The sequence below is a fragment of the Epinephelus moara genome, chromosome 7, assembly GCF_006386435.1.
Source record: "Epinephelus moara isolate mb chromosome 7, YSFRI_EMoa_1.0, whole genome shotgun sequence".
NCBI lineage: Eukaryota > Metazoa > Chordata > Actinopteri > Perciformes > Serranidae > Epinephelus > Epinephelus moara.
In genome coordinates this window covers 34968505-34984759 of record NC_065512.1, presented here as the reverse complement: position 1 = coordinate 34984759, position 16255 = coordinate 34968505, and the positions used below count along the sequence as shown (strand labels likewise).

The 16255-nt window shown below is 38.8% G+C and overlaps 1 protein-coding gene across 1 annotated transcript in view; it reads left to right on the top strand.

Moving 5' to 3' along the window:
* The first annotated feature begins 1172 nt into the window (after positions 1–1172).
* The window catches only part of hibch (3-hydroxyisobutyryl-CoA hydrolase), a 34827-nt gene continuing 19744 nt past the window's right edge, over positions 1173–16255 (top strand). Inside the window, exons 1-6 of the mRNA XM_050048165.1 lie at positions 1173–1310; positions 1676–1718; positions 2977–3108; positions 3769–3853; positions 4302–4382; positions 4559–4611. Of these exons, the coding sequence (XP_049904122.1) occupies positions 1279–1310; positions 1676–1718; positions 2977–3108; positions 3769–3853; positions 4302–4382; positions 4559–4611 (426 nt within the window). The 5' untranslated portion in view covers positions 1173–1278. The remainder of the gene's footprint in view (positions 1311–1675; positions 1719–2976; positions 3109–3768; positions 3854–4301; positions 4383–4558; positions 4612–16255) is intronic.

Here is a 16255-nt window from a genome sequence, read left to right as displayed (position 1 = left end):
CTCTCTCCTGACAGCTATCCAACATCGAACGATACTGGATATTTGAAAATTATTTTAGCTCAGTCATGTCATGATTTGTTGACATGGTATGATGTAGTAGAAGAGACACATTATAGGCATTATTGCATTCATGATTGTCTTTGTGAGAAAAACAATAAAAAAAAATATTTTCTGTGCATATGAAATGCAAGTAAAGTAACAATGCAACGTCTTGTTTTTGTTTGGTTTTTTTTTTTTTTTTTTTAATTCTTTTTTAAATTTCATTTTGGCTCCATTCTTCTTAATACACTAATTTGCTATTCTGGCTAATGTAACCAAGGTGTGCCCTTTTTGTTTGCTCAGGGAAGGTTGACTGAGCAGTACACACCCTGGAACTGCCAGTGCAGTCACCCTAATCTCAGTCTGATAGCTTGTCCAATCAAACACTTATTAATGTTGTTATGTTATCCAACCATTTACACAGGTTCAAGTCTTTGAGGGCCACCATTACTTGTTTTTAAAATTTCATTTTTCTTATCCTTGTTGTGGTTGATGGAAGATGCACCCATATTCTGTTCTTTGACAAAAACAGCCAGTATAGTATAGTATAGTATTAGTAATAAAATGTACTCACAATATCAATAGTAAAAGTAGTTATGTACAGAGTGGCCCCTGTTATAGTGTTAGGCTATGATATATTATTATCATTGATGCACTACTGTGTTAGAAAACATTATAGTGTTGTAGCTGACTGAGGCAAAGCTTATTTTAACTGTTAGTAAGCTGAAGTAAAGTAACAAGCATAATATTTTCCTGTTAAATGTGGAGAATGGAAAATGGAATATTCCAGTAAAGTGCAAGCAGGCTACCTCTAAAAGCTAAGTACAGTGGCTGAGTTAATGCATGTAGTTACGTTTACTTTTTTTACTGTTAGTGGTGAATTACAGATATAAACACTGTCTAAACATTATTGTTTAAATGCTGGCCTGGGAGTTCTTTTCATTATCGTTTGTCACTACTGCTCGGAGTGGACATAAACTATAGAAAGTAGCGGAATAAATGTGTAGAGGACATGAGTGAGAGAGGCTCCTGTGCACAGTAGGTGGCAGTGTGGCAGAAACTGCGCGCGGACTGATCTCCCTCGTTGATGCCTATGCCTACCGTGACGTCACTATACTGACCAATCAGGTATAGCTCGGTGTCTCTTTCAGGAAGTCAACGCAGAAACAGCAGAGCAAGGAAGGAGCAAAGAAAAACATCTGTGAAAGTGCAGCCACACGACATAAGTCAAAGAAAATAATGTACTTAACCGTTTTGACGTCTGCTTACAGGTTTGTGGCGAAGGTCGATAATTCTGGCGAACCGTCACTTTACAGACACTCCGAGTTTGCTGACATTATGTAACTTAGCTTGTTATAAAATGTCATACATGCTGGAAGGTTGACTCCACTAGGATATTAGCTACTGTATTTATATATGCATGTAATAATATTTTGGTAGTAAATGGTTGAAATTAAGTCTGAGTTCAGCTCCTCTTTGTTAGTGTTTAGCTTAGTTTGAACTTGGCTGAATGCAACAGATTTATAGATAAGTTTAATTGAGTAAACTGATTCTGAGTCTGTGAAATAAAGTGTTTTCAGATGCTATGTGTCCAGCCTGTGTAAATATTAATGCTTGTCACGACTGTTTCCTTCAGACTGAGGTCCCTTTGCAGACTGCAGCGAATCCATGGCCACATGGTGAGCAACCACCTTTCCTGTCCCTACAGGTTGAAGCTACTGTAAGGCGTCCAGTGATGCATAGTGAGGATTATAGGGACGCAAGTATATGGTTGTCTTGAGCTGATACGTTTCTGACTTGGCTCCCTAGAAATTAAATTCGAAATTGTTTGAAACTTGACAGTCTTGAGACAATCAACAGTTCTATTAAACTAAAAATGAAAAAAATAAAACTCCTCTGACATCCAAATATTGAAAGTAGAATCAAAAGTGGCTTGATTTGTATTGCATTTTAACTAGTTTAAGCCAGCAGTGTTAGTATTCAGTGTTCTCTCTAAGTACCTTTTATACTGACTGCCAAAACGCTCTTATTTCATTTACCTTTTTACACTTTCAACCACTCTACAGAACTGTAGCTCCGTTTTTCATTGATTTATGTGGAGAAAACTAAATGAAATTGTTATTTTTAGGGTTTAGATCATTATTTAAGATATACATTTTAAAAACTTTCACAGGATAAGGCCAGGGTAAAGACCTGACAGAGCCTTCACTCTATGCTAAACAGACTGTCCTGCAGTTAGAACAACCAAAGTGCTAACAGAACAATGGTGAAGCAACAGGGAGAAGAATGAACACTGAATTTGCAACAAAAAAAAAAACAATTAACTATGTATGATTGTTAAAAATGAAATATATATATATATGCATAATACAGTCAGAGAACCGCATAAAAAGTTTCAAAAAATATCAGGAAAGCTCATTTCTATTGCAGTATTCACAGGGTGGAACCTGCTCAACATTTATCCAAATCACTTGTTTTACACAAGCTTCCTGCAGTTACTGGATTCACTGTTTGGGATAATTGTACAGTTTATCAGTTGCTGTGTGTTGTTATTGTTATGCATTTGGTATAATATAAAATATTAATAAAATAAGTCACTTAGTGAGGGGTCATCAGTGTACTCAATGATTAAAACACGGGGTCCCTTAAAAAAAAAAGGCTGGGAACCAGTTATCTAGACTTACTTTACCCTATTTGGAATATTTGCTTTCTAGTTTGTTCTACTGACTTATTCTTTTGCATGTAAGCATCACTCTATTATAGTTTTATTTTATTGAAATGATGCTATGTCATCAGTGACACTTCTATACTCTATTACACATCTGATTATACTACTAAATTAAGTCTTTAAATGTATTGGAGTGTTATTTCTAAGTTTATTACAATGTATTGTAAAGACTTTTACACAGTTGTCCAATTTTCTGTATATTGGATCAGATGTCGAGTCGTGTGGAACCAGAGGTTCTTTTGGAGAGAGTGGGGTGCGCAGGTGTGATCACTGTAAACAGACCCAAAGTCCTAAATGCCCTCAACCTGACCATGGTCCAACAGATCTACCCTCAGCTCAAGGTACAGTATGTGGAAAGCATGGTTAATACTAACTTCGGCTGGGTCAAATGTCAAGGCCTTCAGTGTGTCAGGTGTCATTTTTTATAGCAGTGTGTTACTGATCATAAATGGCTGCCAATGTCTCACTTAGTTTGACATCATCAAGGTTGTGATATTATTGAGAGTTGGATAGATTTGCTTATAAACCTATTCAAGAAAAAAAAAACAATTCTGTTGTTAACAGTTACATCCTTGTACTGTAAAAAAACATTTTACACATCAAATTGCCACAGTTATGTAACAGCTGAGGAATGTTATTACTTTAAATCCCTGAAAAAGAATCAGTAGCTTTGATGAAATTGGATACCAGAAAACACATAAAAGATTTCCAATGACTGATACAGTCACGCTTCCCATCAAATAAAAATTGTCCCCCTTTACCCAGAAATGCGAGGACACATCTTTTATATCATTTGTTGTTTTAATATCCTAAAATTCATCCAGTGTACCACACGTTCTAAAGGTGATGTCTTTAGGGTCTCACTATTAAGTTTCTGTTTTGAGTGTCCAGACTTTTACTGAAATTGTGCAGAAACCTGTTTCAGGTAGTGATACATGACATAAACATTTGTTCATAATGATAGTTTCCTATAAATTTGCTACTTCTTTGTGTGATTGTAGAAATGGGAAAATGACAATGAGACTGACATTGTGATCATCAGAGGAGCAGGTGGGAAAGCCTTTTGTGCTGGTGGAGACATCAGAGGTAAGCCATAGCCTTGAAGGTTCAAACACTGTGGTCTGTGTAGCCCCAGTCTTATGTATTAGCATGCATACAGATCACAGAGGTAAACACCAATTTCCCCTGGAGGGGGTTGTCCATGTTCGGATCCTGAATTTGAGGAAATTGGGCCTGGAAAGTCCTTGAAAAGTCCTTGAATTTGATGTTTAACAAGGGGTGGAAACCCTGGCCTCTTTTTTCTGAAACAAATGAAGATGGCAGCCCGCCAGCTACTTGAATAGGAAATAGACTCGCAACTTGGGAAATGGGTTATACATTTCTTTTATCTTGTGATATGGATGGTTTCCTCTGTGACCTGAATGTACTACGTAAAAGATAGAAAGAGGGGCTAGGAGAGCTTTTATGGGCAACATTGTGACTGTCACTAAAACATGTTGCTTCATTAATGTTTCAATCTGTTTCTTCCTCTCAGCGGTCACAGAAGCAGGGAAAGTTGGAGACCCTCTTGCAGAGGATTTTTTCCGTGAGGAATATATTCTCAACAATGCTATTGGTAAGAGCCACAAGAACAATTACACCTGTATTATCAATTATATCTGTTATGTATGGGTACTTGTTCTCTTCTAGTCACATTTTATACATTTCCAAACACCCAGGTCTCTGCTTTATCAGTTTGTATTTTAAAATCAGTTTGTCTTTATTTTCACACACTTTATTTTATCTTTCAAGGATCATGCAGGAAACCATATATTGCCCTAATTGAAGGAATAACAATGGGAGGGGTGAGTACATTTATGTTTAATGTATTTAAGTTTATGTTATATGGTTGGGTTAACCATACACAATGACACTGCATTAAAGTGTTCACTTTCATCCTAGTGTTGAGGATCAAAGATTTGTTTTGTGCAGTTATGCACCAGTGTTGCTCTCTCTTGTGCCTGTAGGTGTCAGTAGAGATCTATGTACCGCTGTCACCTGCTGCCGGTGGCAAGGTGGCCTCTGATTGGATGAAATAGGAAGCGACAGAGCTTTGTTGCTGCCACTGTTTTTCCCCTCCAGGTGTCAGATATGTTGTGAATTTGAATTGGTACCTTTGCCCCATATTACGCACGATGGGACATAATTCAGACAGAGCTGCACAAATGCTCATTTATCCAGAATGACCTTGATGGCAAAGGTCTGTAATTTATTAATATTGTCTCATGCCTGGTCAGAGAGTATGTCTGGCTTTTAGACGAGTCTGTTCTTTATTCCATCTCATGACCTTGACAGTAATTTTACTTCTGAGGTGTCACTGGGGGCGCTTACAGCCACCAGTACTGTATCTACTGGGTCATTACTCATCACGTCTGTGTGTGTGTTAGTGTGTGTTAGTGTGTGTGTGTGGGTGTGCGTGTGCGTGTGTGTGTGTGTGTCGTGTGGCACAGAGATGTATGAAGACCAACAAGCCCTCTTGTACAACATTGAACCTCACTGTTCAAATAGTGGCCATCAGGGTGCACTCTATACTATGGTACTCCTTAAATCTCTTGGGGAGTACTTTTACAGCAGTATGTAGTACAAATCAGTATCTCGATCTGGTGGCTGTGTCTTTAATGTTTTATGGGTTGTTGTTTTTTTGTTTGTTTTTCTGTCTTTTTGATTTCAAAATTAACATTTCTCTAAGTTTTATACTCATGTTTGGCTGCTCCTTATTATACTTAATACTTCTGTGGTGTTATTTTGGATGAGAAGTATTTAATACTAATGTTCTTAAACCAAGTTTAAAGCTTACATTTTTCACTTTTACTTGTAATGTGCAGACTGTTTTAACAAATTTGTCCATCGTCATGTATGAGTGCACATTTTAATTGCATTCTGTCTGAGCACACTGGTATGACTGGTTGAGTGTGAAGTGATTTCTCCTGTTTCTCGTGTTTTCCTGTACATGTAGCGGTGCACTGCTTCATCTCAGCGAAGGCTAAAAGCTGGAGAACAATGAGTCGGACAGGTGTTTGGGTTCAAAGTCTAAGGGGCACACTGATTTATTTGATAGCTATGGAAGGAGTTTATTATGCTGATTAGCAGGGTTTTTATCCCCAGTAGTAATCCTCACAACTGTTAATATATACTATCTTTTAATATATGGGATATGAGGTTCGGACCAGCCTTGCACAAAAAGAATTGGCTGAAATGAATCGGAGTACGATTGTTGATGTCAGGGAATGCAGAGATAAAATAAGTTTGTTGCTGTTTTGTGTTGAGTGTCTGTCAGGTGGAAGAAAAGGTGTTAATCTTTTTACTAGCCACTGTTACCCCGATGGGATGCTAGCACTATGTGATGCTTTCACAAACTATAATGAAAAGTTATATGAATATGTAATATACAAGGATTGTTTATAGATTATGCACACTTTTTTTAGTCGTTACCTGTAGTTTTAATAACAGCCCTTTGTTTTAAAAACAATTTAGAACAAGCAGAGTAAACAACTATAACCTTAAAGCTACAACAATTGATTTTTTTTTTTTAGCTTTAACACTGCACTTCAAAGTGCTATCTGATAGAGGTGGTGAAATTTTAATATTTTGTGATGTAAATGTCTCGCTTTTTATTTTCTGTTGGCTTTGCTCACAGACAGCTGGCCAGATGCATTAACATGTGGAAATGTGCCCACTGCCCAGTCTCCGTTCTTCACGGGTTTCTTGGCCGCTCTGCACTGTACACCACCCGGGTTGGGAGGGAGCGAACATCAGCTAACTAGTGGTCCCGCTTATTTGGTGATTACAGCTGGTAATGCCATCCTGGTGGCAAAATGTGTTGCTGCAGAAACAGTGCCCACCCCCTGTCTTCCCCCAGCTTGCTCTGGTGAGTAAGTGGCTTCAATTTGAATCGTAAAACCCTTTAAGCATTGTTTACGATGTTAGCACCACTAGCCGTGCTAACACTGCCAATGGTGGTAACATACTCAACAATGCCAAAGGGGTTTGATGGTTCAAAATTGAGCCGTTTTCTCACTGGGATGAGCTGGGGGCAGAGGGAATGTGGGCACAATGTTTCTGCAGCAATGCTGTTAGATCGGGACGGCGTTACTACCGGTAATGGCCGAATGAGCAGTGCTGCTAGCTAGCTAGCTAGCTCCTAGCAGACCGAGGTGATGTGCAGTGAACTGATCTATGATGTCAAAGAGCAGCAAGATTAACCTATAGGCCGATGTGTGCAACTGGAAACTGAAAGTGAACCAAAACAGTTAAGTAGACGGCCATAAAAACATTGATTAGTGCAGCTTTGAAGATATTTTGTTTCCCTACCTCCATAGCAGTCTGCAAGGGTCTGATGATCTAAAATAGCCCACTTGGTTTAATTTAGACAGGCCACCCACAAAAGAGGGGTGGGCTTTGTCGGATCAAACTTTGGACTGTGATGTTAGTGGAACTGTTGTGTCGATCTCAAAATGTTCACTATTTCTTGGGCTGACATGTACCAATGTGTACATTTTCATAGAAAATGACCAGCTTGTTCTTTGGCCTGCTCTGGACTGCCAACACAGAAAAGCTGCCCTTTTTGTCAGTACTTTCAGCATAGTAAACATTTCACACTGTGGAATTCACGGGGGGATTAATCGTAGAGACTGTGAACCAAAAACAATCATCTTGTTTGCTTGTTTTTCCTGTGTTTAGACAGCCATGATAACAGCAACACCCCCACTTACCATTTTCCTCTCCAAGAGAGACAGCAGCTATAATTTATTTGTCAGAATAAAACTGAAAAAACAATGTAGGGTCACAGCGTGCAGTAATGGATGCGAGGGACAGCTGAATGCTTGGTTCTGATCTACTGAATGTTTGTGGTACAAGTCACTTTCATCCCAGTGGAAAACGTTAAAAACCTCCTTTGCACTTCTTATCACACAATCTTTTTCTTCTTCTTTTTCCTGTGGGTTTATGGCCCTGGCAATAAAGTTATTTGAAGTACAACTCCTATCTGTCATGTCAGTACAGAGGAGACACTAATGTTGACACAAGCCATCCTCAGGCTGATTGCTGTTTAATGTGTGTAGTGGTTGAAAACAGGCTAGTTCTATATATGGAAAAGTCCAAGAGGCACCGGAGTCCCTGTTCCCAGATCTGCTCTGAGCTCGGGGCAGAACTCCCAAGTCGAATGAGTATTCTTGCATCAGTGATAACAAACCACCAGGGAGTAAAGGCATGTCCTTAGCAGGGTAAAGAAGACAGACACACACAAACACACTGTCTTATCTGTTAACCTCTCTCTGACATCAGCGGAATCTCATCTCATGCACATCATTCATCGCTCTCCAAGTTTAAAATCCCCAGAATTAAGGTCTGTGAATGCTCAAGTGTTATTAATCCGTGTCTGCTGTGCTTTGCATTTGAGCAGACACTGCTGTCTTTTTAGCATGTTTGAGTCTGCCCTCAAGATTTCATACAGTGGGTTCTAGGGTTGATTGAAAACTCACAGCCATTCCTGAGGACTTCTCTTTGTCATAAAATTGTTTGCCTGATTTTATTTCTTTTCACTTTCATTTATTTTATTCATAAGGACAACACACATTAACCAACATTTGACAATAAAATGACAAAGGTGAAGGTGAAGATGACGGTCTAGTTATGAAAATGTCACCATAATTTTATTTCTTTTGCAAGTTAGACAGTGTGCAGGAGATTGTCTGCAAATTGCGTCCTCCTCTTCCCTGTCTTGGATGTGCGAAATAGACTTCTGTTCTTATACAGCAGACAGCTTGCACTTAGAGCACACTGCTTTTAAGGCGGTTTGTAGTCGCTGCCCAACTGATGGATATTTGTCGGGGGCTGTGTGACTGTAATCTCTTTCCTCCGGAGAATAGAGCTCTTGTTTGCTAATGTCCACATCATCTAATGAGAAGACTAGAGTGAGAGCCAAAAAAGACCTCAGGGCAGATTTGAATCCCTGCATTAAGGTTCTCATCTTCCAGAGCCTGTGCAGCGCTTGTTTTGAAAGTGAATACTTTGTGCAAGAGTGATGTGGAAAGTAATTTTCAAACAGACGTCACTTTCTCTTTAAGTGTTTATAACTGTTATCTGTCACTTGTGTCTCTTCACACCAACTGGAAGGCTTCTGCATTATCCACACATGCCTTCCCACTCTCACACACAGTGTCACTAATCATTTGTGATTTAGCAAAACTTGCTTCCTATGCAAAATCTAAAACATTACATTATTAGGGAGAGGTACCGAGATTATGATCAGAGAGCAGAGGTGTGGAAAGTGATGCAGCTACTCTACACCATTTCAATGGATTTCACCCCACCTGTTCTATCTATATTTATATGCAGTAAACCAAATACTGATGATGAGGACGTCGTGAAGCCCTCCATATTCTTAGCCAGTGTAAACTCTCCCAGCCAGGTTGTAAATTTTGCGATACATTCTGTTTGTAAGCATTAGCTATAAACATGCTCGTCTGCACACTTTTGCACATTTCCATTGTTTACAGCAGGATCTAGGGACATGTTCTTATATGGTGCCTGGTGGTACCACACCAGCACATAACAATATTCCACTACTTTTATGGTAAAACTCTTGTAATGTGGGATTGAACGGTCTCTCATTCCTCTGGGTGCATCCAGTGATCATGGCAAGAAGACTGTTTACTCCTTTTCCCCGTTTCATTTTTTTTTATTCCAGAATGTCCAGTGTCACTGGAAAACATCTTAAAATCACAGCAATGAAGATGTAATTTTGAATTAGACTTTTTCAGAGCAGACATTTTGACCTTTTATAGGCGGACAAGCACAGATGTTACTAATAACATTAACAAAGGCTCTGTTCTGTTCAAGTGTCTCAGTAAGTTGTGACAGTGAATCAGAATTTATAATACCAGGACCCTGAAACTGAAGCATAAATGGAATTTAGTGTTCATTAATTTCATCTTTAGCTTCTGTAACTCATTGCAATCTCTCACTGAACATTGTCGGCTTTTCTAAAACATGAAATGTTTTCTGAGGTGTTTACCATCCATACTTTTAGATAAATGAGCATTTACTTAAGCACCTGATTTAGAATTCACATTAAGAAAGATAAACAATGATTGAAGTCCTGATAGGATATTATTGCAATATGCTAAGTATAGCAATACAGTATGTTCGGATTTATTACCTTTTTGTCAACATAATTTTTCCCTCAGAGATTAAGTTTTCAGTCTGTCCATCTGACAATAATTTTTATTGCAGCAAAATGTGATGCAAAGCAGGCAGACTGAACAACACTGTCATGAACCTGTCAGAAATGCTGCATACACCTGACAAATTGAAATGTTGGCAGATTTAGCACCCTCTGCGAGGCCAGATTAAGCATGTGAGCGCTTAATCTGGCCTCGCGGATATGAAAAATATTGAATTATATTGCCATTCTAATTTATTGCAGCCCAAAATAACATACATGTTGCTGGTTATGTTGCAGATTTACATTTTACTCACAAAATATAACAATTTAAATATGATGCATTACTGTTATTATATCATCCAACATTATATTACAGTTGAAAGCTCCACCCTAAACAGACATTAGGTAAATGTAAATACATTACTGATGATGCCTCTGTTTCACTTTAAGTAAAATTTGAATGCAGGACTTTTGCTATGCAGTATTAATAGTTAATAGTTTTGCTTCAGAAAAAAAAAAGTTTTGAGTACTTCTTCTACCACTACCAATATCATAGTTTCCAGTTCGAGAAAGGAAGAGAGTAAAGCAAGATGACATTTGCATCAGGCCCCCAAATCACTGAAAACACACACAGGTGGTGGCTACTCACAATCAGAAACATCAGTGAAATACACTTAGCAGAGGTATTCATTTAAAAAATAGGGGTATTAGTGGTTTGTGTTGACATGACCACCGTGGTTGTGAGATAGAACATTAATTTAATTAGTGGAGGTATTTTGCCATAGGTAATGATATTTGTGTTAAGTTAGTGTGGATCTGTCACGCGGGAGATCGGGGTTCGATTGCCCGACAGAGAGTGCCACTGCTGTTGGGGCGTCGGTGGCTTAGTGGATAGAGCAGGCGCCCCATGTACAAGGCTGGTGCCGCTGCGGCCCGGGTTTGAGTCCAGTCCGTGGCCCTTTGCTGCATGTCATTCCCTCTCTCTCTCCCCCTTTCACACTCACCTGTCCTGTCAATTAAAGGCTAAAATGCCCAAAAAAATATCTAAAAAAAAAAAAAAAAAGACACTGTGTGAAAGACACTTAGTAAGACATGCTTCAGTTAAGGCTCATTTATGCTCAATGTTATATATGTATACGGACACGCATGGAGCATTCTGTGGGTACTCTCCATTTTGTCCGTGTTTGTCCACGTTTCCTGAAAGCTTATGGGTATGGATGAAATGGAGCAGTACCATCAGAGACAGGGGGCCAGTGTAACGTAGTTCAAGCAGGATACGACTGTAGGAGACGAGTCGGCAGTAACGTTAACAAGAGAGCATAAATTAGCCTTAAGTCCGCAGAGCCCTGAAGCCCCTTACAAGCTGCTGCACAGATGCACAGTGCTGTTTGCCTGTTCATTCAGTTTAATACTGAACATGTCATTTGTCCAAATTGCACCAAACTTTGACACTGCAAGTCCTTGGGTCCCGAACAATGTAACTGCCAAGTGTGGAGACCATCGGATGGTAGAGATATGTGACGGACACACAGATAGACAGAGATTCTTTGATTCATAGTTAGATCGGTGCCTTTTGTGAGGAGTTCATTATTCAGTTTGTTCAACAAAAGAATGTTGGAAATAGTTTTATTTAATTTTTTTTTTAATTTAACAAACAGTTGTATTTTAGCAGTATACTGAAAGCGACAGAAAGGCTTAACTCATTACACTGTAATATCTGTTTGTTTATCGCAAGTAATATTATAATGATATTCAATGTTACTGCATATTCCTTGTTTCTCTCCTGTCATGCAGCTCTATAGTACAGCTATAATGAAAATGTAACAGTGCAGCAGTGTGAACTTTCGCCATTCTAACTTTCATTTCCATGATATTCACACTCTCCTCAAGTGTATTTTTTTTTATTAATTTCATTATAGTCAATTTGTTACATACACAGACACCCGAGTTACAGTTTACTTCCAGTGTGACAATAAACTAATGAAAAACAAAATTCTATATCTGCTAGGTTGTAGGATTAAAAATCTTATACGTTTCTATTTCCACTCTACAAAGCCAACTTGATTTGTGAGAAAATGAACCCAGTGCTTGTCTTTGCTGTGAGCTTGAAGTGTGTTGCCAAAGAACAGACATCATATAATTCATGTTCTAAGCTGACAGAAGTCACAGTCTGTCTCTTTTGTGTGCGTCTGTTGTTTTTTGTATTGGGATCTGTTCCCTTGAGAAGAGCAACTACTCCAGGCAGAGGTCTGTTTAGTCTCCAGTGATCAGATAATTTTAATCCTCTGTGGTCATTTGTCACACAGGCTTTAGGCGAACCCTGCAGCACTGCCCACTGGCTCTCTTCTTCTCTCATTTTTGCTGTTAGCTAAGAGCAGGGTGAAGACACGTTGTCGACTGTAATCACACTTACACAAATGGTTGGTTGGCAGTGATTCAGCCCTCAGCAGGTGGCATCCTTTACATATCTGTGCACACTTTTTACTGATCTTTTATGTGCCCAAATGTAGCTTCAGGTCATTTAAGTTCTTGCATGCTATTTTCATCTGTTCCTCTGATGAATCCTAGTACTGCTGCTGATACAGTAACATTTCATGTTGACCCATTCGGGGTAATATGGATATTTTTTACTGCCCCGTAGCACACAATTAATGTAATACTCTTCATCTGTTTTGAGGTTAACAGGGTTGTTGATCATTACCAGTGAATCAGTGATAAAACCACCAGGTGCTGTGGTTTCTAGCTTTCAGTGCTTCCAGTCCATAAGATTTCCTGTTCATGGTGGAGAGTGGTAATTGCTACCCACAGGCTACAGTGGCACGCAAAAGTTTGAGCACCCCGGGTCAAAATTCTGTTTACTTTGAATACTTAAGCACATAAAAGATGATGTAATTTCCAAAAGGCAAAAAGTTACAAATGACACATTTCTTAAATACTTCAAGCAAAATTCATTTTTTATATAATTCTTTTACAGTTTCAAAATAACAAAAAAGGCCTGAAGCCAAAGTCTGGGCACCTTGCATTGTCAGTACTTAGTAGCACCCCCTTTGTCAAGTATCACAGCTTCTAAACACTTTTTGTAGCCAGCTATGAGTCTTTCAATTCTTGTTTGAGGATTTTTTTCACCCATTCTACCTGCAAAAGGCTTCTAGCTCTGTGAGATTCTTGGGCTGTCTTGCATGCACTGTGACTGCCCTTCATTGCTTCATTTTGAACAACACTACAGTTGAAAGCTAGATTAAACTTAGTGAAGTGGGGTTGTTCCCACGCTTCCCTTTTGGAGAAACAGGCTGGAGTACCCCCATGGAAGCTAAGCAATGTACTGCTATGGACAAGGGCAGCAGCAAAACATTTTTTAGCCAACTAAAAAAATCAATATCACTTTAGTGTGTGCTACATTTAGAATATTTTCACTGCTTTTACCATACCTTGTCTCAGGCTGTATTGTATGTATTTTGGGCTGCACAAAATTGAACAAACTGGGAATAGAGAAATGTTTCTTGGCATTTGTGATTTTCAGCTGTACAAGTAGATTTACGAGACATTGCAATGATCCCTTGACACAGATATGTGAATAAATTCAAAGAAATGAATCACCAGTTTAATTTCAGCCTCCAGTTCATGTGAATGTGATCCATCAGGGGATTTACCTGATGACCTTCCACAGTCATTAATCGCCACCAGTCAGTCACTGACATATTTGATTTTTCTCTGACCTGACCACTAAATGACCCCGCTTCTCTGTATACAGTCAGTGGTCCAATCATAACATATTCCTCTGTCTGTGAATGATTACTTCATTAATACCAAATATTCTAGAATAGAAGGTCAGAGAAGTAATGTGATTTCTTTCTGTTGGATCACATCCTATCCAGACACAGAACAGAATTTATAATGTTTTCTTTTTTTCATCTTAAGCTAAGTACAGTATCCATCTTGTTAGTTTGATGACAATCACTTTATCAATGAATTGAATACTATTATTGATTCATCCTGAATTTTACCATGGCCTCATTAGCAGGGTGTTTGAGGATGAAATGAGAATTCTACTTGTCTCCTGCTGGTTGGATAAAAGACAACTGGATGAATCAGTTTGTGAAGTATTAGTTTTGTGTGATTGTCATTAGGAAATATTGCTCATTATTTATGTCTTTCAAGTTCATGTCAGGGCTGTGCAAAATATATATAGACATTATATATCGATACCATGATATGAAAGGAAATTTCACCCAGGGATGGTCATTTTAAGCAATTTACATATTTGAGCACTCACATTAAATTATTATAGCGTACTCGCGTACTCACACACACAAAAAATTGAATAATAAATAGGAATTTAAATTGGATAACAACAGAAAACAAGCGCAGTTTAAATTTCTTATATTGAACAACCAGGCTAGCTTCAATTAGACTGTTAAACCATAAATTTAAAGGTAAAGAGGAACTTCACTCATTTTCAAAATTCGTACATTTTATTCCTATGGTTTAAGACAATCCAAAAATGTTAGTAAACATGAACAAATTTTTCCCAAATCTAAACAATAGAGTGCTAAAACTCAAATTTGTGTTGTCATGGGGTATAAAGTCTGGAGCTACTGTTCAAAGTTACAAAGCCAACAGTGATTAAAGCACAACAACACTCAGTGGCAGCATCCAGTTTCTGCCAGCCATCTTCTCCCAAAAAATTAGCTTTTCTGTCGTTGTGACTGTAGACGTAGCCAAGCTAAAGAAGCAGCTATGATGTCCCCCGCGCCTTTCTGAAAAGTTATGAGATTTTCAACTAGAAGCACTCAGAGTAACTGCACAAAAAAGGCGGAGTGCTCTGACAAATGATTCTGGGCGCTACAATGTTTCCCTAGGCAGCAGCATGCAGCCACATACATTCTCTCCTTGTTGGGAACAGTTAAAAAAAAAAGACGCCAGTGCTGAGGAAAAAATTGTTATGTGGACACAGGCCCTTACTTCTCTGGTTTTTGGCTGTTAAAGAGAGTATTGATTAGTATTGATTGAACATGCCTTGGCCATTGAGATAACATAATGGAACTCTTAATTTAGCTGGTGTTCCCCTTTAACATGAGAAAAATCAACAAATGTTCTGTTGCTGCAGTTACATTGGTGAAATACAGCACTTATGGACTGGGTCCAAGCTACCATCCTCCTGGTCAGATCATTGTCTGATTGGTTAGCACAAGCTAACACAGCAGCAAAGGCTAACATCTGACAAAGAGCCATTTTATAGCCCCAACAAACCCACGACACCAAAATGGCTCAATTTGTAATTAAACCCCTTAATAAGCGACAAGTAACATTAGCCGTGTGATGCTTACAGTTCGCCCTGACACTGTGTGTGTGTGTGTGTGTGTGTGTGTGTGTGTGTGTGTGTGTGTGCGCGCGTGAGTGTGTGTGCTAGCAGACTCTCACCAACTGTCCCCCCCACAGAGCTCACACTCCCGCAGCAGGAGTCATGATAAACAGAAAGAGGGCGACAGTCAGGCAAGGAGGTGCTAAGTAAAGCAATACACTGCACACAGCTCTACCATTTTAAATAGTAAAATAATATGACAGAAATTACGTGTTCACATGTGGGAGGTTGGGCGGCAATTACTCTACACATTGAAAGAATACAGACGTCCAAATCAAGTACTGAAGTATTTAGTCATGCCCATCATAATAACTGTTGTCTTTTCCTGGTTTTAACGGCTGTATTTATACAGTGAAGTGAACTTACTTTCTGAACTTACCAGACTGTTCTAGCTGTCCAGTTACTTGCCATTAACCATGTAGTCATTATATTCACATTACTGATGATTATTTATCAAAAATCTCACTTTGTAAATATTTTGCAATATCAAGTATCGAGATATTTGGTCAAAAATATCATGATATTTGATTTTCTACATATCAGCCCTTATTTATTTATGTTCTCTGTGGTCTGAAGTCTGGCTGATCTGTGCTGCCTACAAGTGTCAGACACTGCTATCAGTCACATGTTTTCACTCCTAAAAAGATTATTAAAATTTCAGTTGTTCTCTAAATGATGTATTTCATCATAACTGAAGTACGTAGCCATTCACCTGTCAGGCAGTACAGTCCACCTGTCTGTGACTTATGCCTAGAAGTAGGGGGTGTATGCAAGGGGATACTGTTTCCATGGTAACCTTATAATTTGTCACACACAAATACACACATGACTGTTGAAAAAGGTTATATAGAGTGGTAGCTGTGCTGGAAACGTCCTCTGACCAGCACTGCTCATTAGCCTTCACTTCTCACCCTGCTGGGAG